The 23,644-nt window shown below is 40.8% G+C and overlaps 1 protein-coding gene across 2 annotated transcripts in view; it reads left to right on the top strand.

The window, feature by feature from the left end:
- The window catches only part of ANKRD52 (ankyrin repeat domain 52), a 103,462-nt gene extending 81,952 nt beyond the window's left edge, over positions 1-21,510 (top strand). For both annotated transcript variants that reach the window (XM_042448287.1, XM_042448288.1), the window contains exons 27-28: positions 3,351-3,442; positions 4,887-21,510. In XM_042448287.1, the coding sequence (XP_042304221.1) occupies positions 3,351-3,442; positions 4,887-5,131 (337 nt within the window). In that variant the 3' untranslated portion in view covers positions 5,132-21,510. The remainder of the gene's footprint in view (positions 1-3,350; positions 3,443-4,886) is intronic.
- The last annotated feature ends 2,134 nt before the right edge of the window (positions 21,511-23,644 follow it).

Here is a 23,644-nt window from a genome sequence, read left to right as displayed (position 1 = left end):
ACACATGAAATAATGATGATGACGATGATGATGATAATAATAATAAATTCCTCACCTCAGAAATGCCAGAAAAGGATGCAATTGCCTGCGTTCCCTTTTTTTTTTTTGCTTTTAAAAGCAATTCAGGGCTGCCTCTGAGTTCAGTAGCAAAAGCATGTATCATTTTGTCTAATTGACAAGAGCAAAAAATGTAACATTCCAATTGTAAGTCTAGCCCTTTGCAACATTTGTAACATTTCCCCTTTGCTTGAAGCGAGCAGATGATAGGGAAAGTGCACAAGCTGCTAGTGCTGCTCTATCTGCCTCAAGAAAACAAATCATGCGCATATTTGGTCAAAAATACAGTAATTTTAAAAATATGAAAAGGGGGGGCCTGATGTGAGCTCCGTTCGTGCCCTGCCTTTGACCTGACCTGACCCTTTTCCTCCTGCTAGAGGAGCTTTGCCATTGCCTTCCACTGAGGCTGAGAGAGTGTGACCTGTCAGTTCCAACTAAAGTAGACCCATGGAATCAATTGGGAATAAAATGGAAATGCAGCGCAGGCATTCCTGTAGCATCCTCATATAACACTAATAATAATAATAATAATAATAATAATCCAGGAGCAAGAGGAAGTGAAAGTAGAACAAGCAGCCTGATTTCCCTACATGCCCCAGCGTAGCCCCGCAACCCAATTCCCCCTGGAAATCCTCCTCCTTCCTTCAGACCCTCTCCTTCCTCAGGGATGCCCTTGACCCTTTCCCCCAGCTCCTTCATCCTCTTCCTCTTCCTGCTCCGTTTTAGAATCCCCTCCATGGTTCCCTTCCTCCCACGGCCCCTTTCTCCTCCTCCTCCACTTTCTCCACCCCCCACCTCTCTCTGACAGCCCTCTGCAGCTCAAAAGTCACCCCTGATTTCCCCCTTTCCTCCTGTCACCCTTTGCATCCAGAGTCCCCTTTTTTCGGCTCTTTCCTCCTCCTCCTCCCCCCTCCTTTCTGATGATGGGAGGGAATGCTCTGACCTCTGCCTGCCCCCTGCCCCGAATCCTTCCCTAATTTGCCCCAATCATGATCGAGGGCAAGTTCAAATTTGGCGCAACCTGAGTCTTTTGGGAAAAGACGGATTTTAGCCCTAATCTGGATACCTCAGTGTATGGGGCATTTCCTTGTGCAAGCCCCGACATGGATTGTGACGGATTCGGATCCAATATGAACTTCACGTGCAAGAATCGCTTTCAAACCCGTTTTTTTCTGTAGTCTGAATGGCCCCTTAGATCAAACCATGCATCCTGGTAGCATACAACTTGACTGAACTACCTTACCCTGGTAACTTGATGGCTCACTCTTCTGCAGTTTTTTCTTCAATTGCTCCAGTTAGCAAAATTGGTAGGACTGCCACCTGAAGTACTCCTTCTTTCATTCATCGTTACAGGCTTGACAAGTTTAGGTCAGCAGATGCCGCCTTCAAGAACATGGAGTTGATTAGGGACTAGGATGCAGTCACTACTCTCCCTTATAGTTTTTCAGATTGAGGGCTTGGTATGTCCTCTCACCAACCCAGAGAATGAATACGTACTGTGAAGGTGCACTCTGGGTTGTTGAGAGGAGGAATTTTCCCACTTCCTGTCATAACTGCTCAAAGTTTTATTTCTGGGGTGCAATGGATTTGTTTATCTTTTCCTGTTTTGCTGTTCTTTTGAGTGCTCTGTGTTTAGACTTGGCTAGTGAGTGAACTGATCCATAAAATGGCTGGATGGGGAGGGAGGGAGTCAACTTAGTTTTTTCATCAGCTGTCTCAAAACTTTTTGTTCTTTCTGTCTGTCTATGGGGAATGATGAGAGAAACCCAGGTTGTGTCGATTTCTCCTCTCAACAATGCAGAATGCACTTTTATGTTAAGTGCCCATGTAGCATTCTTCCCTTCTCACCTTCCTCAGTTTTATGGCTGTTAAAAAGCATTATACATATTGAGAAATAATTCAACAAGTGTCTTGTCTTGTAAGTCTTTAAAATGATATTTCTTACAATCAGGAGTCAAGTGAATTTTGGCTGTTTCCAACTGAAATACGGTAATTAACTAAGATTAGGGCTAACAGTGAGAATTTAAAGAACAAAGGAAGATTGGGAACACAGGTATGGCAAATTAAAGCACATCCTTGTGGCTGCCAAGCATGGATAAAATTAAGGATGTTTGTTAAGTCCTATGAGACAGTGTTTTCAAATCAACAGAATCTTTTTTTTTTTTTAAACTCTCTTACAGTCATAATTGAAGAAGCATCTAATGTTCATTTAATTTTGCTTTCCCATCTGTACCTTTTCATGGGAAACTTTTTGCCAGCTCTAGCCATTTGTCTTTCAATCTCAATATCATCTGTCCTGACTTCTTTTAGACCAGGGGTAGGCAACCTGCGGCCTGTGGGCTGGATGCGGCCCAGCGAGGCCTTGGGACCAGCCCCAGCCCGGTCCTACCGCCGATTGCCGCCGGGGCCTTTGGCCTCTCACGCACAGGGGCAATTGTCTATAGAAGCCTCAGAAACATGCATTTATGTTAACATTTTTTTAAAAAATCAGCAAATTTTTTCGCGTGTCCTCCACTTATTTATTTATTTTTAAAAATATTTAATTATTTATTTTTTGGCTTCGGCCCCCCAGTTGTCTGAGGGACAGCAACCGGGCCCCCGGCTCAAAAACGTTGCCTACCCCTGTTTTAGACCTTTGAAGTGTCAAATAACTTTTCTAGGTTTTTTTAAATTAGCATACCAGGGTTTTAATCTGGTACCTTTTGCATGTAAAGCATATAGTCTACATTTCCAAAGTTTAAGGTTGTTGAATTATTGTAAAGCTTCCTAAGTTTTCTTCTATTCAATCACCTATTTCAGCTACAGCCTGAAGAAATACTCTTGGCTAAGAGCTGTCTGTTTATTAAACAATGAACATTTGCTACAACAACACCAATGTCAGTACTTTTACATATAATACATTTATATATACATTTATATATAAAGGACTGACTTTAGTAATATTACCTTAAAATACCAGCTTTTTCCTGTACAGCAGCCTATTACTGATTGCAGTCTCTTAAATTTTTGAAGATCTGCCATTTGCTTCTGAAAACACATAGTAAACATTTGTTGTGGAATAAAAGCTAAATATTCTTTCCATGTTTTATAAAATTCATTGGAGGAAAGACTCAGCTCTTTTAACTCATAGTTCAAAGAGCTGTGTAAAATGATGTTCTCTTTTATTATGTGATATTCTTGTCTTGGAATATGAGTCCAATAGCTTATGGCTGCCCTCAATTCCAAGAGACAGGTCCTGTCCCCTCTACCAAGGTTTGTCCAGTAACACTCCTTTCTCTTCCTGCTGTGCACAGGCCACTCCATATTGCAGCCCGAAATGGATTGGCCTCTGTTGTTCAAGCTCTGCTGAGCAGAGGTGCCACTGTACTTGCTGTTGATGAAGAAGGTGCGTATTTTTCATGCCTGGATACTCTTCTAGATGAGTGGGGTCAGGTACAATGGCATATTTTCTTCCCTAGGGGGAAGGGGACTTCCAACAGGATGCATTTAGGTGCTCCGGTTAAGTAGTAAGGCAGGGATCACATGCCAGTAATTTTTTGGTTTATTATTAGTGACTGTTGGCTCATCCTCCACTTCAGCCTGAGACAGCACTGGAGGCTTCTCACTACACACTTCCAGCCCTAGTGTGCAGAAACAGGAATGAGGAACATAAATCCCTCCAGATGTTGGACAGCAACTCCCATCATTTTTCTCCATTGTGCTGGCTAATGATGGTTGCAGCTGAATAACATCTAGAGAATCAGATGATTCTCCATTTCTGGCATAGAGGGGAATGGAGAATAATTGAGAGAGCAGAGCCAAGGAGTTTCTAATTGTATGAGGGATATAAGAGCGAATAAGAGGCAGTGTTGGTTACTGCTGGGTAAGGCATGACATCTTCTGGATTTCATTGTCCTTAATTTCTTGTTTCTTAAGACCAAAAGAATGTCTTGACATTCCTGCTTTGTTGCAGAAAGTGGTAATGGAATAGGAACAGTGAATATCAGCTGCAGTGGTGTCACTAGAGGTATGCTGACCACACCGGCTGACACCCCAGAGGGGGGTTTCACCTGATGGGGCAGTACACCTGGAAGGACTGACACAGCTACAAGGCAAATAAGAAAGGGTGCTTTCCTGCTTGTCCAGCAGTTGTACAGGATCCTAAATGAACCTTCTGGAGGCCACAGCACTGCCCCCCCTCCCCAGTTGTGGCAGCTACTGGGGGTGCTGATGTTCTGCAGTCCTCTCTGCTCTGGTTTCCCTTAGAATGTAGGAGGGGTGGTGCTTATGTGTAGGTGTCTGGGCTGGGCAGGCATCTCTCAAACAGGAAATGTGTAACCTGTAGGAGAACCTGAAAATATACTTGCAGGCTTGGGAAAGAGAGGAGTAATGAGAATGGAATTTTGTAGCAGATGCATTGGTAATATATATTATAAACATGTATACTGCTCTTTAGGTACAAATGGACCCCAACGGTGTAACAGCTTTTTGCTACGTCTAAATAAGGGTATGACAGTTTAGGACTATGTCAGTAGCGTTAGTAAAGGTTGGCTAATATGGGAAAACCAGACTGCCACCTGATTAGTTACTTCCTTCAAGGAAAAGGAGAAAACCTAAGTCTCTCCAGGCATAATATGATTGCTCCAATGCTCCCAGAGAGACCTTTCTCCCAGTGCTGACTATCACTGTTCACTATCACCGCAGTTCATGAGGTACTGCAGAGGTGTTCTGCAGAGTGTGCAGTAGTTGGTCCTTCTCTTGGAAAACACAGCACTACTACGCTTTGGGTGGACGGGGTTTAAGTATGTGTATAGCTAGGGTTGACCTTGCCTGTCTGTCTGTTTTTACAGGCCATACCCCAGCCTTGGCTTGCGCCCCTAACAAAGACGTTGCCGACTGCCTGGCACTTATCCTTTCCACCATGAAGCCTTTTCCACCTAAAGACGCCATCAGCCCTTTCAGCTTCAACCTCCTCAAGAACTGCGGCATTGCTGCCAAGACAGCAGCTTGCAGTGCCCTGCCCAATGGGAACAGCTGCCCCTACACCAAGGATAGACACAATGCCATCGGCTTAGATGGCTGTTACTCCGAGTAGCTTAAAAAAACCATGATGGGTGATCCGATATCTTCTATTTATTTAGGAATTATATAAATATAGGACACTTTAAAGGAGAACAAGACTGGGATAGGCCATCCAAAATGGCTGGAAAAGAGTGGTGGAGGATCTCAGCTTCTGCTTCCTATCTAGACTCCTGGTTTGACCACTAGCATCCCTTACTGTCAAAATTAATAAGATAGCCATGTGGCTCATAAACTAATTGATAGTTGTTTGATCTTATTAAATAATTCTGCTTTATTAATTCGGGTATAAAAAAACAGCCCATGAAACCTAAAATAATCTATTTGATATCTGCTGTTCCCCATCCTTCAGCCAAATGGTTTTGTCTGTTGGTTCTGAGTCTGCCACTTGGTTAACTTCAAAATGGCCAGTTTTTTAAATTCCCAGTTCCTCTGGCTTTGGCGCGTTCAAGAGCTAAAGAGCAAACCCAAACTAGTTTCATGTGGTGCTTGCTGAGTTGCAAGGCCCAACTCTTAATTGGTGGGATTTGAAAGTGTGAACCTTTTAAAATCGACCCATCCCAGGCTTCCCATTTAACTAGTTCCCACTCATTTTGTAATATATGTCTGCATGCTTTACAGCTGAAAACATTCTTTTTGTTAGGCTGTGAGGTCTAGGTGGGGAACAGAAGCCTGAATTTCTCCATGTTTTTATTTGGCATGAGTGTTGTGGTAAACAAAGGACCGCCAAGAAGGGCAGCAGCTCCTGGCAAAGTGCCACTATAACTGCTCCTTCCTTTCTAGTAATTGTGTGTGTGTGTGTGTGTGCGTGCGTGCGTTCGCTCACGTGTGTTTGATGCTTGCCCTTTTTGATTCCAGTGAAAACACTTGAATTGAGAACTACTGTACCTGGGACACTAGGATACCTTAGGCAGCTCGTATTCCCTTGTATGCAAAATGGGTGCTGTTGCCCAGCTGACTGCGGTCCTCTCTGATAGTTCATGTATGCGCTGCCAGAATTATCCCCACCACCATATCAGGCACTTTAGGGATTTTCTCTTTTTGGAGGCTGATCTTTGTTTTTTGTGGGTGGAATGGGAAGGAGGAATTATAAAATGTTGGATCCCCAAAGAGAATTTCCTTCATGGCTCCTTCCCTTCTTTGTGTTGTGCAGTGTTTCCACTTTAGGCAAGTCAGTGTTGCTTTTTTTAAAAGAAAGAAATTATTTATAAAGAAAAAAGAGGCATTTATCCTTTTAAAAGCAACAAAAAGAGCTTTTGCAAGGAAAACAGTGCACTTCAGAACCTTAACAATCCTCCATTTGTATTTATAATTTGTCCCTCTAGGATGCCCTCCAGCAGGTTTCATTGGGGCTTATCTGTGTTTTATGTATGTAGATATTTCCATGGATAGGATTAGTGTGTGTGTTTGTTTCTATTTTAAAATTTGTATTTATTACACATTTAAGTGTATGCACTGTTCCCCCCCCCTTTTGTACTGTAAATTGTATCATGCATAGAAACTTACAAAAAAAAATATCATATCACAAGTACATTCAAAGCCAAAGATTGGGATGTAGCAATTGGTTGAGGGTTCCCAGGGCAAATGCTTTTGATCCAACAATCTTTCCCTCCTCTTTCCCAGTTCTGCAGTATTGTGCTGGTTCTTGGACCAGCGGTTGGCAAAGTCTAGGAGATTTGCAGAATGAATTGTTTGAGAATGTTGGACATCTGTACCAGTGAGCTGTTAGGGATAAGTATCTCTGTGAAGCAACTAGTTTTCATAGTCCCCAACCACTTCCTCTTATGGAATTAGCAAGACTGTTAAGGAGAAAATATGAGCCAGCTTCATGCTTGAACCATCCTGCTTCATGGTGCGTTTTTACACTTTAAAAATGTAAATATATATATATATATATAAATATTAATTACAGTTTCTTTAACCAAAAATTTACATGGAAAGCCAATCTTCCCCTGCCCCAGTTTTATACTGATCTTGTGAAATGACATCGACACAACTTGCCATTTCCTTAGCCTTGTTTACTTGGGCACTGATTAGCTTCTCAAGAAATTCAGAAAATCAGAAACTAGTCAGCTTTCTTTTTTTTAAAAAAAGGAACTTAATCCAGATACACAAAAGACAAAATAAGGTTTCTCCTCCTTTTGGCACTGTTTAATTTACCAAAGCCAAATTCCTAGAGCCAAATATAGAAGCCACAATCTTGTCATTTGGCAAGCAGTGCGTTTTAAAGAGAGATTCCCAGTTTTCATTTTATTTTCCTTTTATTTACCACCACCACCACCACCACCACCAAATGGACTCTGTCTTCCCCACAGACATTTGCATATCATTCTGAATCAGCTGTTTAAGCATTAGCTGAATATTTTGTTCGTTTGCTGTATATTGGATAGTTTGCAAAAACTGGGGGCCTTAAGGTAGCAAGTTCTAGTCTTCTAACAAACCCAGCCATTTCCTTCAAATAAGCCTTCCACAAAGACTAGGGCGCTACTAGCTTAGCTGTTTTTCTTTCTTTGATGCCCAAGGAATCTTTAGAGATCTTTTCACTTTGCAGCTACTGGATATGAACGTATTAAGGTTTTAATGAACTTGCCAAAAAGCACAGCAACAGCCTGTTGCAAGTTGGCTGTGAGTTTCCTTGCTGCACTATGATCAGGTTAGTTTTCTGTGCCCTCAGTTGCTTCAAGTTTTCTACCTTGAAAGAAAGTATTAACCTTTCTACACCGAATACCTCACGTTGGAATAGAAATGAACAAAACTTGAATTAAGCATCCACTTTCCTCCCCCACCCCCTCTTTTTAATACAGAAAGGTCCTTTCCCTCACTGTTTAGTGGGAGAGTTGAAAATAATTTTAAACCCTTGTTTACATTGTTTTTTTAAGGTACTAGCAATTTGCAACTTAACAAATTGCCTAATTTTATTTTTGCCTTTTAAGCACATTTCCCTTGCCCTGCCACCCAAGAGGGGAGGGCAGGACAGGTTGTAGGGAACTAAGTCTGAAGCCACACCTTTAAACCCCCCCTTCCCTTTTAAGGGCTAAAGTTTAATCCTTTTCTAAGAGCCAGAAACCTCTATGGAAAGGCTTTGGACTGAGACGTTTAGAAAAAAAGTGGCAAGGGAGGGGATACTATATGCTAATGGTTGTGCTACAATTTGGAAATACGTATCATTCCTTGGATGTTCTTGAGCATTCTTGACTTTGCACTCTCACCTGTACCAGTTAATAGAAACCAATTTTTGTTACTCAGTGGAATATGTATTCCTGTCCAAAAAAAAAAAAAAAAGCATAGCAGAGGTATAGCTTTACTTCAGAATGGAAACATTTGTGCTCCTGTGTGTAGAGTTGAGGTTAGTGCTCCTCATGATTTATATCAGTCATCTGTGATGGAGACCTACAGTTGTTGGTTGTGGAGTGTTAACAGAGGTGGAGAGCCAAGGAGATCTAACTGTCTGAGTAGCACAATTCTTTGAACAGCAGGTATGGCCCTCTCAGTTTTTATCTCTGTTTTAAAAACCAAAAGGCATTGGGGGAGGGAGTGGTGTGAGTGAGTGAGTGGGTGAGTGAAATGGGAATAGGCTTTCCAAGATCATTTCAAAACAAGGGAATCTCTTAACCCTTGAGATATGCTTGCATTTCCTTTTCTTTTATTAAGATTGTAGCAGATTGTTACACATGTTTTCTTTTTATTAACAGGGAAAAATAATAACCTGACACTTGATCATTTTTTTAGTATATTCTTGCTGGTAATGTGTTCCTCTTCTCATATGTCAACATAAAAATTCAATATAAGACAATCAATGTGATCTCTTTAAGGGCTCCAGTGTTCTTAGCTCTGTAGTATCATGCATTAATATTTTTATGCTCAATTTTGCCCTTATTTTTTTCCCTTTTTCAAAATGATGATGATGATGAAGAAGAAAATGGAGTGGGGAAAATTCCAGCAGCGCATACCTGAATTAAAAATATTTCAGTAAATAAATCAATAAAATAAAGAGGCGGAGGCATAAATTAGGTGGATGGTGGAGGAATGTGGCCAGTTTTATTGTAGTTTCCAGTCTTGTTCTCCTTTAATGTTGTTAATGTGTACATTTTGACAGCACAGCTTGACAATTTAAGTAATAATCAAAGTGTCTGGTGGTAATAACTTGCATTTTTGTGCTAAGATGAGAGTTGGTTTCCCTAGTGCATTGTAAAAGAGGGCTGGAGGCAAACTTCCTTTTTACTTCCTATCTTGTCTTTTCTTCTGTTCCTCTGCCCATCTGCCCAGTATTGTGAAAGCACATTTGGCCTAAGGATGTGCAGTATTTTATTTTATTTTATTGCAGGGTTGGGGAAAGTGGAATGTTGTTTTCCTTTTGCAGATATCTCACTTAGGGTTTGTTCCTATTGCCACCCTCTTTAGGAACAAGATTTTGAACATAACATCTTTTTGACCTCAATAAACACTTTCAGATCTTTCCGTCCCCTGCCCTAAACAATCTGTTTCAAAAGCAATCATTGAGCTTCCCTCCTTAACCAAATAAGGAAGTTTCTTTCCAGCCACTTTTCTTCAAAGCACTTGCTTTACAAGTAAAATAAGCACTTTTGTTTAAAAGCATGAGGGTCTAGTTCCCCCTTTTTATAGCAACCCATAGGAGAAAGGCCAGCAAGGGGAAATGGGATCAGGAGGTGTTTGGTTTTGCTTTATTTTCATTTGTTTGTTTTTAGTGGGGTGGGATGTGGGCAATTATTTTAATTAACTTCATGTCTTTAGAGAATTAATGAACAAAGGGAAGTTGTGTTTGAAAAAAAAACAGCACAAATACATTTCAGCTTGACAAGTGTATTTGCACTGCCATTGTTAGATAAATGGGCCACCCACCGGGAGCCCAGCTGAGCCATATAACTATTGACAAACACTGAATGTAAATGTCCTTGTAGAGGACAAGTACAGTACTGGGAAGCTATAAATTGATCTTATATTCCTAAATGGGCACTTCAGCAATTTTGAAATAACCAGTCCTGTTAAGATGATGCTGTTCTCTCTTTTCTTTCTTTATTTTGCCTTTTTTTCCCCCCAAGTTGCTGGAGAATAAGAAAATTTTCATTTGTTTTTATTACTGCTACTACTACTACTATCATTTTAAAACTTCTTTTGCCCCCCTGGAGTGGGAAAATCATGAAATACCTTCCTCTCCTCTGCTTTACACACACAGCTCTAAGGTAAGAGATGAATTATGACTGGATGAGTACCAGAGTCCTAGAAAAGTATTATGTAAATTAGACTCCAGAATACCTGCATGCTGTCCATTATAGCCTCTTTGTTGGTGGCAGTAGTTTTCAAACTGGATTCTGTGGAGCCTGTGGGGACATTTATCAAGGCTCCTGGAGGAAAAGTTCTGTAGTGGTTGCCAAGATGGTGTACAAAGCTGCATGGGCTACCACTGTCAAACTTATGCGTTGCTTAGTTACAGAGAAAGCTTGGGTGCCCCTTGGGGCCAACCCTCAGTTTATGCAGGACAACATACCTGGCTGGCTCTTGATGTAACTGAGAGTAAATCCAAGGACCTAGCCCAGAGTCCCTTGTCTCGTGCAGTGGTTCTATGGCCAATGAGGCAAGGGATACTTGGCAGACAAACTGATGTGGAAAGATTCCTCTTGTGGGTAGGAATGTTGAAGTCCCAACTGGTTTAAGATGCACCAGAGCATCTGAAGGCCTTGGTGTGTGTGTATGTGGTTCTGTTCAGCTTTTAACAGAAGCAGCCAAATACTCACTTCCCCTTTCCCCTCTGCACCTATTAATAGAAAGTGTATTTCCACAATTTCCACCTTTGTCTCTCCTTGCCCCTTGTTTTTCCCAAATAAAATACTTCCATACAGACATTTTGTGTAACTCAAATCTGATCACATATTCCCCCCCCCCCCGCATCCATTAGTGCCAAAGGGACCACAAAGTAAAAGAAAAGAAAAAGGGGGGGGGGCAATCTGTTAGTTGCAAATGCGAACTTCATTTGCAGTGCATTCACACTGCAAGCCCAATTTACCTTAACCTGGGGTTGACTTTTGTTTTGAAATACAGGAAAATAGCAGGGGAGAAAACCTCTGCAGTTGGATTTATTTAAAGTCTCTTCTCTGGGCTCAGTTCTGGGGGATTTACTGGTGAACGTGGAGTGTTGTAAAAGCAAATTTGGCTTCAGTGCCATTTAATTCCTTAAAAAACTATCAGTGTTGGTGGAAAAAGAAAGAGAAATTAAGATATGCATAGAAATTTCCTACCGGAAGAAAGGACATAGATGATGATAGTGAACTACGGAATGGTGGCTTCATTTGAATAATTAACATTGGGTCAAAGAAAAGTCCTTGAGGTAACATTAGATAGAAGATATATCAGGGTGGGGCGGGAGGGGGTTGAATCTTTAAGGACTCTTTTAAGGCATCTGTAGCAAGTTCTTGGTGTCTTTCCTTCAATATCCTATGTGTAAATGCTGCACCTATGTATATTATGCACATAAAACATTTCTTCTGAATAAGATAGGACAGACCTCATCACCAGTCAGGTATAAACTATTCTTCCTCTTCTGTGTGTCAGTTTTCCAGTTTGTATGTGTGCGTATGTGTGTGCGTGTGTGCGCACACATGTGCGTATGTGTTATCTGTGCGATGAGCATCTTTTCAAATTCACTTTCGGTGCAAAAATAAAAGGGATTTTAAAAAAGGAAAAGAAAAATAGCCTTACTTTTAACTCCAACCTTGTCTTATTAATTTGTCAACTTGAATATAATAAAGCAAAGTTGCATGAAAGTCTTTGAAACTAGCTGAGCCTTGTATGCAAGGTGGATGGCAGTAAACTTTTTTCTAAACAAAAAATTAGTATGCAATTTCAGCTGCACTTGGTTCTTTCCAAAATTCCTGCTTTGTTTTCTTTAAAGAATGATGCAGGGTGGGTTGACTATGCCAGCTTGTGCCTGCCTTCCCTTCTCAAAACCTTGGGAAGTGGTTTCCCCCACATATATTGACAATAAGAAAGACCTGTTTAGCACTGCATGAGTAACCTCTAATTGTATTTTTTAAAATAAGACCAGCATTTTCGGAAAGTGAGACTTTAAAATTTTGTTTAAACATCACCTGAACAGATGGTGTAGATGGATAAGATATTGAAGACATTGCCACCCTTATAGAGCTCTAAAGGGTGCAAATGTTAATATAAAAGCTGTAGCAAAAAAGTCACAGATGTGTGTGATCAGAGCTAGTTTTCAAATTGGTAGAGAGAAAAAAAGAACTGCTGCTTGTAGGAATAACTGGAAATGAGAAGGATATCCTTTGCTCACAGGAGTTGTGAAGTTACCGAAGACCAAACATTTTGCAAAACATCAGGAGATAGTGTCTTTTAGTTCAGATTATCTATTCTGTTATCTCAAGATATTTGAGTGTTTAATGTTATCTGATCTGCATAAGTCATTGGCTGCATATTGGATAGACTTGCAAATTGCACCCCCTTATATAAGTGCTTTGTCAGCAGTGGCGACTACCTCAGGAGAAAGCATGAATTGTCCTGAGCTCTGGAAATGGCTTGTGACTTCGTCTTTTGGTGTGGGTCTTGGACCAGCATGTGTATGTGTTGTTTTTCTCTATGGATATAGGAGGATTTGTATTTGGCCCCAATCACAGCCCAGTACATCCACACTGGTTTGGTCAGATTGATTATAGGGGTTAGGAAAACTAGTTCCATAATGTACCCTTCCAGATAGATGTGTGTGTGTTGTAACACAGAGATGCAAACACACATGTATTTTGTACGTCTGCCAGTGTCTGCCTGGTTATCACCTTGAACCATACTTGCTTTTGTTAAATGCATTAAAACAATCCTCTCCAATGGTTCCCTTTTGATTTACACAGAACCAGTATGCCAAGAGAAAATGGAGTAGATGTAAGGAGATCTCCTCTGAAAAGTTGATTTTGCAGCATTTGTTACTTGTGTCAGGAAAGAAGTTTGGGCTCTCATTCTCTGGGCATTGCCTTAATTCCTGAATTTTGCACTGATGTGTTGTCTGGCCAGTTGGGGGATTTCTTAAGCAAATGGGAGTGGGTGTGGGGAGGGGGAAATGAAGGGATGAATCATGCATACTTTGATGTGGGAGGGAAGGAGACAAGTGTTGTCAAGTGACCAAAACCAGTCTTTCTGTATGTGGTAGAATGAACACATGTAGCCTTGTACCCAACGTCAGGTGACAGGTGGAGACAGTACCCCTTTGCTCTGTTGAGTGAGCAGCATGTTTGTATATTTGAAACACAAAGGTCTTGGTGCACCTTTTAGAAAACTCTAGTGGTTAAGATGCAAAATTAAAAACCTTTCCCACTGCTAGCAGAAGCAAATTCAGTGACATCCCTGCTTGGAGCTAGTTTTCAATGTGCAGAAATCCAAAAACTTTGGCCTGTGTGAAACAATGAAAGGAAGGGAAGCTAGAAAGACTGAAAAGAGAATAGGGTATAATGGCAACCAGTGTTAGCTGCCAACTGTTAGTATTTTGAAAGGTCTGTTTCATGGGTCCACTTGAAGGTGCTTTCCAGAATGGCTGCTCATATTTCAGTATTTGTATGTTGAACTGAGCTTTCTTGAAAATTGTAGTTGAGAGAAGCTTCCTGTGATGTCTTGGATGTGTTGCAGTGATCCAGGTGGTGTTGGCATCTGCTGCTTGTCAAAATTTATGTAGTTGACAAGTGAAAATGTGTTTAAAGGAATTTTGTTGGTATGTCTCCAAGGTGCTTTTATTTATCTCCTCCCCCATAGCTTCACCCAGGAGTGTATACCTTATTGCTCCCATTGATTTCTGCTTCCTTCAGAATTTTGCAGTGCCATGTGAAAATACAGGCTTCAGATCAAACATGAATATTGTGTTGCAGGTTTACTCTTTTTAAAAACAAAGCATATTAAACATTCCAGAAGCTTGAGAGATATAGAGTGCATGTAGCTTCTTTATTTACAAGGAGCATCTTGTGGGGAGATAAAACAAATTGTACAGATTGTTCATCCTGTAGCCAAGAAAGGCTAAAAAATGAATGATGACCTTTTCCCAAGGATAGGTGGCAGGTGTGTCCTTGTTAGGTGAGGTATTCAAGAAAAGGAATATATTACCAACATTCCCTCACATATTCTGCCTACCATCTCAGAGCAGATGTATAACTCCCCTACCTAGCTGTAGGCCAAAATAAATTGACCTTCCTTATTCCCTCCTCCTGTTTTAAATTATTATTTCATCTCCTGCCCAAACACATACTTGCAGGACATGCAAAGTTCTTTATCTTGCACAGAAGGTAACTGACTGATGTGCCCTTCCTAAAGTGAACTACCCTTATTTGTAAAGCCTTATAAAGTATGTATGATTGGAATCAACATAACGATTTGAGTGTATTGCATCTCAGGTGTAATGGAGAGATACGGCTAACAGTCTGGTTTCTTATATTCTAAACTTCGGTTCTGACCCCAGAACCTGTACCTACTATCTCAATATTTAGAAAACACTATGGTCATAAAGGCTTCTCGTTCTTAATGCTTTTAGTTTATCTTCTTCTTCTGTGCTAGCTCAAGGATGTAGAACAGTGATGCTTATTTTCACTGGTTCTTGACACCACCCTTGTCTCTTACCTGCCCTGCTGTCTTCAGGGCAGAAAAAATTTGCTTCTTCTGCTGTTTAGGGAGCATTGTGAGTAGAATTGGTGGTTAGCTGTTTTTCATGTGGATTTAAATAACATTGAAATCAGGAGTGCCTGCAACACAGGAATTTTTCCTTCTGAAATTATGATGGAAACCCAAGGTTTGGCCCATCTTTTCCCCCCTAGGCAATAGAAAGAGTATGCTGTATGCTTTGCACTGAGTTAATAGTTTATTCGTGCTAGTTGTAGATGTTTTAAGGACCTCCTTTCCCAAGTCATTCTATTTCCTTTATTCGTTACCTGAGGAACTCTGTAACCTTCCTGCCTTGCAAACTCTGAATTTTCACATCTTTTGGAAGAAGAAGAGGAGGGGGGGGTCTTCTACATTGTCTGTGCTTCAAAAAAAATGTCTGCTAATTTTTAGCTAGTGTGGCTCTTCTGTCCCTATTCTCACCCTGCAGTAAGATGATGCCATGGTTGTGTTTTGTAGACTCAGACTTTTAAAATTTGCACAGTTTGGTTAGGTGTCAGTTAGTGGTATTTTCTTTGTTTGGTCTTTGTCCTCCTTTTTCACACCAAAACCAATTCTTTTGTTCCTGGAAGATGGAATAAGTATAGTGATTGTTTTTTCTGTTCTCTAACATTTAATTTCTCCCCTCCTTTTACACAGAAAATAGTACTAGCAAAGTAATAGACCTTTTTAGTTGCAGAACCTGTGCCCATCTTTCACTGTAATAAAATTTCGTCATCTCAGTGTGAATGGTGGTAATCTGTTTGCATTGCTAATATTTGCAGGTGTCTGACGACCTAGGTATGATCCTTCAGAGGCTCGAGTCCTGTTGGTTAGTCCTGACTAGAGTAGGTTCATGGAATCAATTACTGAATGGTCAGTGAATATGTAGGTATTTCCAGTGACTTCAGTGGTGTTACAGAGCTTGGTGCTAACAAGAGGACCAAGTCCAGAGTGTGATCCCCATTCCAAAACAATTTGATGCTTACTGTTTCCACTTGAATGAAGACACATGTGTAAATAACTGACAAAACAGAGTCACAGGAGAAGACCTCTGTAGTAGTTGTCTTGTTACCCAAATGATGGCTTTTCAAATGGGAACATGAAGTGAGATCCATGTAGTCCAATCTCTTTCCTTCACTCTATCATTGAGAACTATTGAGAGAAGCAGTTGTGAGATTCTTTCACAACTGACTGTGACAAACATAGCTTTGCTGTGAAGTATTAGAAGAAAACAGAATTATTGATTGCTCTGGCACATGAAATTCAATTCTTTGGTCATTTTTTGATCCATTTTTCTTCTGGGTTTGGAGTCCCAGGATTCTGGCTGTTTCCTCTTGGCCTTTGTATTTGAGTACTATCTTAACAGTGATTATGTGTTGTAGCTGTGTTTGCAGCGTAGTCATTGGTTCTCCTGCTGTAAAAGTTTTGGCACAATACTCCTTCATACAACAATTAAGCACAAATAGAGGATTTTCCATAATGCTTCAGCTAGCATAAGAACTTGATAGTAAAACTAAGACCCTAAGTGATTAACTTAATACAGAAACATGAAAACTAGAAGCAACAAGACATCTTTCCATCTCTGGAAGTGTATTTCTTCCCACCAGCAGCATCTACAAGAAGTCAGTAATACTTATCTCTTTGATGCTTCTGTTTCAGTGTTGATCCACTTAGGAATGTATGTTCTGGTGACCCAATGAGACTGAGTTTAGTTAGATAAGCAGGGTGTGTCTGGAAGTGGTTTGGAGACTTTTAATCAGTTCTTAAAGAAAAGTATACAGGAAAGCCCAGGTAGCATTCCTGTTTCTTGGAGATAATTAGGTTTGCATATTGTACTCTTACATTGAAATGGCTACTTGTCTTCCTCAGTCTGGGGAAAGACAATCCAAGATTTTGGATTTTTTTTTCTGTAGTGAAACAAATTATTGACTTAATGTGAAGCTCTTGTGTAAATTTCTAAAACGAAGAGGAAAATTCAGTCTGTGTCCTGTCAAGTTCCAGGCTTGAACTCTACTTCTTCAGCAAGGGGGTGGAGAATTCAAAAAGACAGAGAGATAAACCACAGTTCTAGGTCATGAGTGCTAATCCCTGTAAATGTGAACTAGAAAAATTTCAAGCCCCTTTAAAAAGGAAAAATAATCAGAATAACAGAATAAGCAAGTTTCTTCATTGTATGTTGATCAGAGAGAAAGTTGCACCAATATTACACTTGTTAGCTATGGCACTGTTGTATTTAGGCAGACTAATACAATTCTTCCTTTTTTTTTTTTTTACCAGCTCTGGCAGGTAGTCTGCTTTGAAACTGACACTGGGATGCCATTTTGACAATCTGACTACAGAATTTAGCATACTTAGTGTCTTGGTTACATAAACTCCTTTGGTAAATTGCATTTGTTTCTTGAGGTGGAGCTGTGATGGTTTTTTAAAAACTATTGTTAGTGTTCTTGTTGCATGTTGTGTTTTTAATTGCCTGGTCATGCTGTGGTTGCAGCTTGAAGTCATGAATGTTGTTACCTTGGAGGGTATGGTGGTAATTCTTTTGAAGAACAGCAGGAGTTGATTTCATTTCCTTGTATTCTGTTGATTACAGCATGCCCCAGTAGTGGCAATCCTGCTGTTTTGCCAGGTGTGTGCTTGTCTTATAGCAATACTTGTTGGCTCTGATCTTACAGGCACTTCAAAAACTACCTGTGCTCCAAACAAATTTCTTCCTTGGGAGTAGCAATAAAGGGATGGGGTAAGATAGGGCGAGGAAAACCCATGACTGCTGAGAATTTTTAGTCTGTTACATAGCTTGCACTAATGGGAGTTTTGTTTTATTTTATCTGTTTGAGGGAGTATAGTTTTCTTTCTATTGTTTTTCTTCTTTTCTTGCATTTTAGCTGTAATAGAAGGATTTTGAAGAATTGGGATCAGAACAGTGTGAGCACTAACTTCATTCCCAATGGAGGTTTCATTCTTGAAAATGTTGGTTATTCTCACGCTGTTTCGTATTATTTTTGTCCTTTCTACCAGTTGTGTTGTTCTCTTCATCTCGTTTGGATTCTTCATAGACATACACCTCAGTTACGTTGCACTTGAACACACAAATGGTGTGTGTCACACAAGGGGCACCCTAATTGTGTTTTTGTTGTGTGTGTGAGGTAGGCTCAGACAGTGCTTTTGGTCTTGATTAATACAGGGTGATATGTGTGGTGTGTTCAGTCTATACAAACTGGTAACTGTGCCTCCATTCTCCCCAGCCATCCTCTCTTGTGACAAGGTACACCAGAACTTAGCTGAAGAAGGTGTACCGCACTCTCTCATTACTCTATCAAGAGACAATTGCTTCCTTTATCTGTAGGTAGCATCCAGCCTGTTTGCTAAAGATTCTCAGAGGTATCAAACTGTTAACTTGTGGCCTACCTTTAGATTGATTATGGAAACTGGTAGAATTGCTTTTCATTAAACAGAATTAGCATAAGTAAGGCCAACATTATTTTTACACTGGTTTAAACAATGCAAAAATATAATTCAAATACTGTCTTGAGAAAAGAGTATAGAACTCCCTTTGGAGTGGACTTTTCCAGGATCCCTGCTTGGTGGGCTCTTGTAGACTGATAGTTGAACAGAAATTGTACCTGTTGGGGCTGTTTTAGTACAGAGACCTTGTTTGTACCTGTAGCAGTGTACTGGAAAGCTTTAGGCAGCAAAGCAAAAGAAGCTGTAAGTACATACAAATACTCTTTTCCACTCTTTTTTCTCAGTTCTTGAGTATTTCTCAGTATATTCCATTTTAGTCTGGGACAAACACCACATATAATAACCACCACAACATTGGTAGCTAGTCCTTTGACTGCCAGTCTTGGAGAGAAGGACAACTCCATTATGTCACAAAGGAAAACCTGCCCTATTTGCACTTAAAACATCAGGAAAGTCAATAGAGCATAGCAAGAAGGTGTTCCTGGAATTGTAGGTACTGATTGTCCTTCATGTCAAAACCTTTTTGGTCCAAGGGGCATTCAAGGAAAGGTGTGCTTGCTGGTGTTCTGTCAGGGTGGCAGTCTGTTAGTTTCATCAACATAGGTGAGGCAGTGTTTTAATTACTCATCAGCACTCAGTGTTTGCTTTAAATTCTATCAAGGCTAGTTACATTTTAAAAATCAAATCAGTAGAGCTTTATCTTTTGCTTCTACATCTGCCCTTCAGGTAGCTGAGAAGTAGAGATACACATCACTTTAGAAACATTTAGTAACCGCTCTCTCTCCCTCTCTCTTGTGCCATTCATCTGACACTTTCATGCCCTGATTTTCGCAGGGATGCAGTACCACTCAATCAGCAATATGGTAGAATTGGCAGTGGACTTGTGTATTGCCTTTGCTTTCATTCCCTGCTAAAATATTTTTCCACCTGGGGCCATAGCTGCAGAGATCCCAAATACAATGGACCAGTATTTAGGGTGTCACCTATATGAAAGAGTGGACTTGAATTAGGGAATGATATTCACGGTAGACCTCATTTTCTCTCTTTTATTGCCTTCCCCATGTGCAAGCACTTTACTGTGCGTCTGTGTATGTGTGTGCACGCACACACATGTGCTGAGGTACAGTTTCTACATGCATTAGTTACAGCTGATCTTAAGGACAGAGGTGTATGAATAGCTAAGGTGTTAAAATATCACCATGGTGAATTTTAAAAAACAAAACCTCTCTTTCTCCCACCCCATGTGCATGAAGACTCTGACACTATCCCAGGCAAATCAGGAAGTTGCATGTCTCCCCTCCAGGTATTTCAGAAGCTGATCTATACATTATACGTATCATAGGAGTTGGCAAGCCCTGGGATCTGTTTACTGTCAGTTTGTCTACCACCATTGCATGATATAGTTTTGGTTCCTCCCATGACAAGTATAATGTTTCAGCTGGCCTCCAAAAGGGTTCCAGGAGGTGGAAGAGAGATGTCAGGCCATATAAGCAAAATCACCATGTGGTGGATTTACCATTTCAGATACTTAATATACGCTCACCCTATTTTTTGCTCATTGATCCATTAAAATAAAAACCATGTGTATTTATTTTTGGAATCTCTTGTCCCCTGACCAGTGCAGAAGAGCTCTGTAGGACTGAAACAGTTCAGATGCCTCCCCCAGGAAGCTGTGGGTGTCTCGGTGTAGAATTTGGTCCCTTCAAAAGTTCATTTGGGGGCAGGGATGAAGGGAGAGCAGGTCTTCATGCCTACCTCTTGCAATAAAAATGGAGTGGATCAGGGCACTATTAAACCCTTTCATGCTCTTCATCTGAAACCAGGGCGAGCAGAATCCATACAAGCAGCTCCTACTAGAGTAGGACATCTACACTGGAAACATGTTCTCTACTCTGTATGAGTCTGTTTTCTTATCCAGTGAGAACCTAATGAGCATAAAGCTGGTGAGAGAAATGGATGCTAGCTCTTAGATCTTCACCTCATGCTTAATGGACCTGCTTTGTGTTTGGTCTTTTGTGTATAATTGTGTGGGTGGGTGGGGAAAGAAGAGTAGTTGTATTTTATTCTTCAGAGCACTAAATGTACAACCTGCTGATCCAAAGCAGCATGCAGTCATGTTGTTCTCCTTTGAGGCAGGGGCCTTAATTAGGGTGGTTTGGGTAAGTAGGATCTTTTTTAAAACAAAAAATGAGATGCCTTTGTTATATATAATATATAATTTGGGCAAGTTGAAAGGGTGGGTGGGGAAGGGAGTATTGTTGGTGCAGTGGTGTTCTGTGTGAGGATGGGCATGGGAGTAAACATGGAAGCACTGCCTACAAAGCATTCCCTATCCACACCGCCCCCATAGCTGTTGTTGACCCACAGTCACCGTGGAGCGCCTTTCTTAACCATTTTCTTGTTTGCGTTGGAGATCTTGGACCAATGTTTAGAAGAGATTTTAAAATGCACATTTAGATCAGCTCACATGCCTGTGTTCCTGCTCACAGACACAATGATCTTCCTTCAAACACTGGTTTAAAGCACAAAAAGACCCAAATCCCAGAATGTGCACTGAGAGTATTTGGGGAGGTTGGTTGTGGTGAGGGAGCTTCCAAGGCCAGTTGAAATCCCCCCAGATTCCAGTTCTAACCCCAATGCACTCTTTAGTGCTCCAATGTGCAATCAGAGTCTAACTCTTTTCTACATCCCACCATGCAGTCTTGAGGCTTGCAATGCCGGGTGCCTTTGTTGGCAATCTCCCTTTATTTCTGGTTCCCTCATATTCCTCCTCTGTTAGGGGTTTCTTGACAAAATGAAGCACTTCTCTCTCTCTCTGTCTGTTAGAAACAACTAAACCTGTGTTCTGATTCTGGAAGGAAATGCAAATGTGTCAAACCTGCCACTAACTCTTCTCCCCGCCTGGTTGTTCCATGAAGTAAAAATCTGTATAATATATATTGGAGAACAATAAAGAAATCAGACTAGTGTCACAAGCCATCCATTCCTCTTTCCACACACTGCACCCCACCCCTGCACAGTGTGGAAGCCACCTGGTAAAAGCCCCTTTACGTGAACCCAGTGAATGGTTACCTTTTTTTGTCTCAGATCTTATATATGCATTTTCAGAATTTCTGCATCACCTTTTGGGGGTTTGGGAAGGGAGGGAGGGGTTAAACAAGAACTTAAATGCTAAATTAAAAAAAAGCATTCAGACTTGATCTATTTTCTACAATGTATGCTGCGACCAGGTCCTGTTATTCATATTGTGGCTTTGAATCAATTATGTTTATTAAAATGCTGTTGCTTCTATCTGCCTCTACCTTGTTTTTTCTTTCTCCAGATGTGGCATGAGAGTAACAAAGTATCTGGGAAATGTGTGGATCATTTTTACTTTAAATTCTAGCTCTATAATCTTGGCCCAGCTATGACTTTCAGAATATTGAATATCCTTTTTAAAGGAGAGAACCACTCTTCCACCATACCATCAGACATAAGGTAGCATACATCTTGTCTCATTTGATAAGGAAGGACAAGATTGCTGTTTTAGAGACTATGTCCTTGAGATCCAGAAAGATAAGTCTACGTTGGTCAGAGATGATCTGAGGCAGTGCTCTATTTTGATCTCGTGAATCCTCTATTTAAAAACATGTTTTACAGTGTGTTGCTATGCATAGCTATTCAGAAATAAGCCTGTTGGTTGCATTGGGTCAGACTCCCAGGTAAGACTGTGTAGACTGAATTGTATATTTAAACTCTGCACCAATGTCGTTTCTTCTGGGAAAAGGTTACAATATGTCCTTAAATATAAGCATGGTCCAATAGTATTTTTCCTATCTCTTCATCTTCATTCACAATGTATTTTAGTCTCTTGTTTCTCCAGGTACCACATGTACAAGTCCTAAGCTATAGAATCTATATTTTTGTGTAATGTATTTGTTGCTGGATTTTATACAACACCGTGCTACTAGTAGGGTAGATATGTTCAAATAATCCACACCACCACCATCCAATCTTGTATGTAATAATCTTGCATTTCAAGGTCAAGATTCTAATGGCCATGCAGACAGTAGTACTAGGCTTACTGTACGGATAGTTGCAACTCATAAACTCATGTTACAGCTATTCTGTGGTTGTTTTTTAATAATAGATATTACACTATGATTGTTTGTGTATGTGTGTGCATGCACGTGCGCACACAAACAACCACAGTGTAATCTCTGTTATTATCATTGACAGTCTCCCATCCAAGTACTAACCAGAGCTGACCCTGCTTAGCTTCTAAGTTCTGGTGAGATTTGATGACTTTAGGGTATTTAGCATTCATTTGTTTCCACACTAGTGTGCCTTTCTTTTTCCCACATAGAATGAATCCCCTCCCCCCAAAAAGCTAAGATACAATTCTGTGTAGATTATTCAAGGGGGATGGCTTCCTTTTCTTATGTCTTTATTGCCTTTTGATACAGAACCCATGTGCATAGGGAGAGAAAAATGTTCTTCCCCTCCTATGGACTAAACACCCTAAATGCGCTATATCCTGTCTGATCTTGCAAGCTAAGCAGGGTCAGCTGCTTAGTACAGGGTCAGTACTTAGATGAGAGACCAACAGCAAATACCAGATGCTGTAGGCTTTATTTCAGAGGAGGAAACTAGCAAAAATCTCCTCTGAATATTTCTTGCCTCTAAGAAGACACTATGGAATTCATGGGGTCGCCTTAAGACACAGGCGACTTGAAGGCATATACACATGGCATTGCGAGGCACCCTGAGAAGAAGAAATGCCTAGGCTATGATTCCTTCTTCTCTGCTATGTGTGATTTTGGCTGTCTGGGGTCGCCTTAAGACACAGGCGACTTGAAGGCATATACACATGGCATTGCGAGGCACCCTGAGAAGAAGAAATGCCTAGGCTATGATTCCTTCTTTTCTGCTATGTGTGATTTTGGCTGTCTGTGAAGCAGATGCTTTTGGTTGGTTGGACTGGGGCAGTCCATGGTTTGTGCCTCAGCTCTTTTCTTCCACACATACAGAAAAAACCCTTTCCCATTGTGAAGAGCAATGGGGCCCTGTCCATATTCTGCTCAGTCTAATCTCCTATGCCAATGATGGTGAACCTTTAAGAGACTAAGTGCCCAACTTAGTGGTGTCACCCAGTGCTGGGGGGAGGGGGGAGGGAAACTTCTGCCTTCAAGGGGGGGATTCTGGGGGGAAAACCTAAGGCACACACACACAGCCTCAGGCTAGCAATAGCATCACCACCCTGACAAAAGTTGCCAAGAAAACTCCACAATAGTTTTGTCTTAGGGTTGCTGTAAGTCGGAAACGATTTGAAGGCACCACACACACAGGTCATGCTCTCTCAGACTCAGAAGTTGGCAATGGAAATCTCCCTCTGATGAAGCTTGCCCCGTGATAATTTCACCTAGGGTCACCAGGAACTGGTGCT

This window comes from Sceloporus undulatus, chromosome 2 (genome assembly GCF_019175285.1).
Source record: "Sceloporus undulatus isolate JIND9_A2432 ecotype Alabama chromosome 2, SceUnd_v1.1, whole genome shotgun sequence".
Lineage (NCBI taxonomy): Eukaryota > Metazoa > Chordata > Lepidosauria > Squamata > Phrynosomatidae > Sceloporus > Sceloporus undulatus.
The sequence above is the reverse complement of the archived record's forward strand: the minus strand, read 5'-3'. Positions and strand labels throughout refer to the sequence as shown.